Here is a 3,682-nt window from a genome sequence, read left to right on the forward strand (position 1 = left end):
GTCTCTCTATTCATTTCCAGCCGATCGAATAGCAATGCTCTTCGATCGACCAGACCAGTCGATTCTGTAGTGTTGTCACATAGAAATTTTCAAAGTGTTAGAAAAATTTTCAAAATTTTCATGTCTTAAGTCTCTATTCTCGTTTAAATAATTTTTCACTGAATATCTTTACAGGGACGAGGAAAAGAGAAAGACAAGAGTCATAACATACCATGTGAAATTGATGCTGAATCAACCAGTGGTACTGTGATAGAAAAGATGGCAACGTTTTTTAGAGAGAGCAGAATAGCTAAAGTTATGTCTGATAAAACTGTGATTTATGAATCACATGTTAGAACATTCTGGAACACTGCTAGATATGAAGATTCAGACAAAATGATACATGCAGTATTGAGAAAGAAAGATCAAACTGGAAAGGATGTAGATGTGGAATTTAAGTTTGATGTAGGAGATGTGAGGAGAGTTCTTGATTTACAAGATTCTGACAATGATCCAACAATCATGTCTGAACGTCTTGTAAAAGGTTTGTGGTGTAGAATGGGTTTTACGGGGCACATAAATGGAAAGATGTACAAAAGAAGCTTCTCCAAAGCATATAGGTACTTGATGCACTGTATGATACACTCAATGGGACATAGAAAGGGTGCATACGATGAGGTTGCTGATTACATCATGAATATGATTGCAAGCTTGGTACTGAACAGAAGATATAACATTTCACAAGTGATTTTTGAGTATATGAAGGAGAACTGCCAAGCTGGAGCAGATAAGTACATCATGTATCCGAGATTCATCATGATGTTACTAAATGACAAAATCAAAGATCTTCCGAAGGATTGTGAGGATGTGATGGAGATAAGTATTGTAAATAAAGTCACAATTGGAAGAATTACAAAAGATAAGGATGAGAAAACCAAGCAGATGATTTGCAGAATAAAAGATAAAGCATATGTTGCTCCTGAAAACGATAAATGGAGGCATGACGACAGCAACTCAGACAATGAAGACTAAAAGATGAATGAAATGGTTGAGAAAAAGACTAGGTGGTGGTTCGTAAGAGATGGAAAAAGGAAAAGGACACCTAAGTCATCCCCTGCTGTTGTTATTCCAAAAGATGCAGAAAAGGGTATAGTGATAGGGGGAGCATTAAGACACTTAGATCATATTGTTTAAAATGTTTCTAATCTTGTTGTAAATGTTTGTCTTGTAGGGTCTTCTGGAGAGCCGAAGCAGAAGCTAGTGGATGAGACAGTTTTAGAGCCATCTGTTGTGATTGAACAAGGTGCTGAGTTGTTAAAGCAATCTTTGGAAAGTTATTTGAAAAAGAATGAAGAGATTGCAGCACAACAAGCTCAAGGAACAAGTGTTCATGCTGAAAAGGTTACAAGGGTTCAACCAGAAACAGAAGCTTTAAGGAGTTCAAGTGATGGAGATTCTGAAGCTACTCAATCTGAATTTGAATTGATTCCTGAAACTGTTGGTAAAGGAAAAGTTCAGTTGAAGAAAAGACCGTCAAAGAAACAAAGAATCAAAGAAGGAAAAGAAAAGCAGCTCCAGTTGGAGTTATTCCAAGAAATGTGAGAGCTAAGAAATCAGGAGCTGAGTCTCAAAAGGAGAAAGAGGGAAAGAAGAAACATGAAGTTGAAACTGAAAAGATTCCAAGTGTTGATGTTCCAAAAGAACCGGAGTTGAAAACAAAAGAAGTTCCAATTGTTGAAGAAAAGAGGACAGATGATGATGATGATGATTATGTAGAGATCACAGCTAGTCCAAAATTTGCTCAACAAGATATTCCTCAGTCATCACATCAGAATGTAGAAGATTTTAATTTTGATTTTGACAATATTGGTCCGGCTACTGGTATTTTCTCTGAAGATATGCCTGAAGGTGAAAGTGATATGTTCAATGATCAGGCAGTTAAGGAACTGATTAAGAAAGTTAAAGAACTGGAGAAAGAGAAAGGAAAAGCTGAGGAGGAACGTGATATGCTGAGAAGTAAGATTGATGATTTGATGGAAGCTCACAATAAAATAGTTGCAGCATTGGTTGAAAAGGAGAACAGAATGAACCAAATGAAAGATGATGTCGAGGGTAATTCTAAAGTGTTTGATTCGTTAACACATGAGATAGCTTCCTTGAATGCCAAGATAAAGGATCTGCAGAATGTAAACCAAACCTTAAATCAGCTTTTCAACGAGATGAGTGAAGCTTCTTCTAATGAGATGAAAGCAATGAAGTTAGAAATGGAGGCAATGAAAGCTGATAAAGTTATGAAAGATCAACAACTCCAGATGCTGGTTGCTGTGGTTGAAACTCATTTGAAGTTGAACATTCATGCTGCCTTTGATGAAATTGATGTGATAAGGGCAAATGAAAGAAGATTGGAACGTGAACGTCAAATGGCTGAAGAGGCAAACCTAAAGAATAAAGGAATAGCTGAAGGGATTGAAGTTGTTGATGCATCTTCAAGTCAACCAGATGTGATAGGTTCTTTTTCACAACCAGATGTTGATATGGTTGAAGTACAAGAACAAGAAGTTGTTGAAGATGATTTGATTGGAGTAGTTGAAAATGATCAAGAGATGGTTGAAGCTGAAGCTGAAGAGCCTCATGAACCAGTATACTTGATTGTTGGTGAACCTGTTGAGCCTATCATTGCTGAAAATGTTCTTCGAAGAGTTGAGATTATTCAAAGAAGAAGAAGAGCAAGGGAAGTTCTACTGCTGGAGTATACAACTGACAAGTTTCTGTTAGTTGGCAATGCTTACTCTGTGCCATATAGTGGAAAAGAAGTTGCAAAACTAACAAGATTCTTCGATCTAAAAAGAAAAGGAAGGATAGCTCGTGGAGAAATTGTAGATGAAGAATCAGATATAGAAATGTTTGGTGATGAATATGAAGAAGATGAAGAGGAGGATAATGACAAGAAAGATGATAAAGCTGATGATAAGTCTGACAAAGATGACAAAGATGATGACGACAATGATCAGGGTGCTTCTGGTTTGTTAATTAATGATCCTGCTGTTCAAGATAAGGTGAATGAGTTAATGAATAATGAAGTCAATGAGCAGGAGGATGAAGTAGAGTTTGAAGCATCATCATCTGGAAAACAACATGTTGATCAGGTACTTCTTTCTAATCCTACTGTCATATACTTATCTGGTAACCAACACGGAGAGGTAGAGGTTAGAAGAACTCTGGCTGAAATGCTAGAGGAACTGGGCTTGGAAGATGGAAAATTCAAATTCGATATTGAAGATGAAATTCCTCAGTCACCTGCAAAAGATTTTGAGCCCAGATATCCTCATGAAGATGATCATTATGATGAGGTAATTATTGAAAGTGCATCTAATTCGGAGGAAGAGAGAGTAGATTTTCATTATGAAGGGGAAGATGCTGCATTCCCTACGTTTACTGAAATGTTTCAAGATAAGAATGATGATTAGCTAAGAAGAAAGATTGAAGAAAGAATTTCTGCAGCAGATATTCCTGAACCGGTTCCTAGAGAGATTTCAGCAGAAGAAAGAAAAAGATGGTTTAAGAATATGCCAAAAGAAAGAAAGACTCTCAGGGCTCTACAATACTTCACACATAACAAAGATCTTTCTTGGGCAGATATTCTATCTTGGGGATATTTGGAAGATTTGAAAGTTTATGCAATCAGAAGGGAGGAAGGTGTACA

At 36.8% G+C, this 3,682-nt stretch overlaps 1 protein-coding gene across 1 annotated transcript; it reads left to right on the plus strand.

Annotated features, from left to right (window-relative positions):
- Positions 1–1,877: 1,877 nt before the first annotated feature.
- Positions 1,878–3,446, plus strand: LOC110942496 (troponin T, skeletal muscle-like). The gene has a single exon (XM_022184275.1). It carries the CDS (start codon positions 1,878–1,880, stop codon positions 3,444–3,446), a length of 1,569 nt encoding a protein of 522 aa, XP_022039967.1.
- The last annotated feature ends 236 nt before the right edge of the window (positions 3,447–3,682 follow it).

The sequence above is a fragment of the Helianthus annuus genome, chromosome 5 (assembly GCF_002127325.2).
Source record: "Helianthus annuus cultivar XRQ/B chromosome 5, HanXRQr2.0-SUNRISE, whole genome shotgun sequence".
Taxonomy (NCBI): Eukaryota; Viridiplantae; Streptophyta; class Magnoliopsida; order Asterales; family Asteraceae; genus Helianthus; species Helianthus annuus.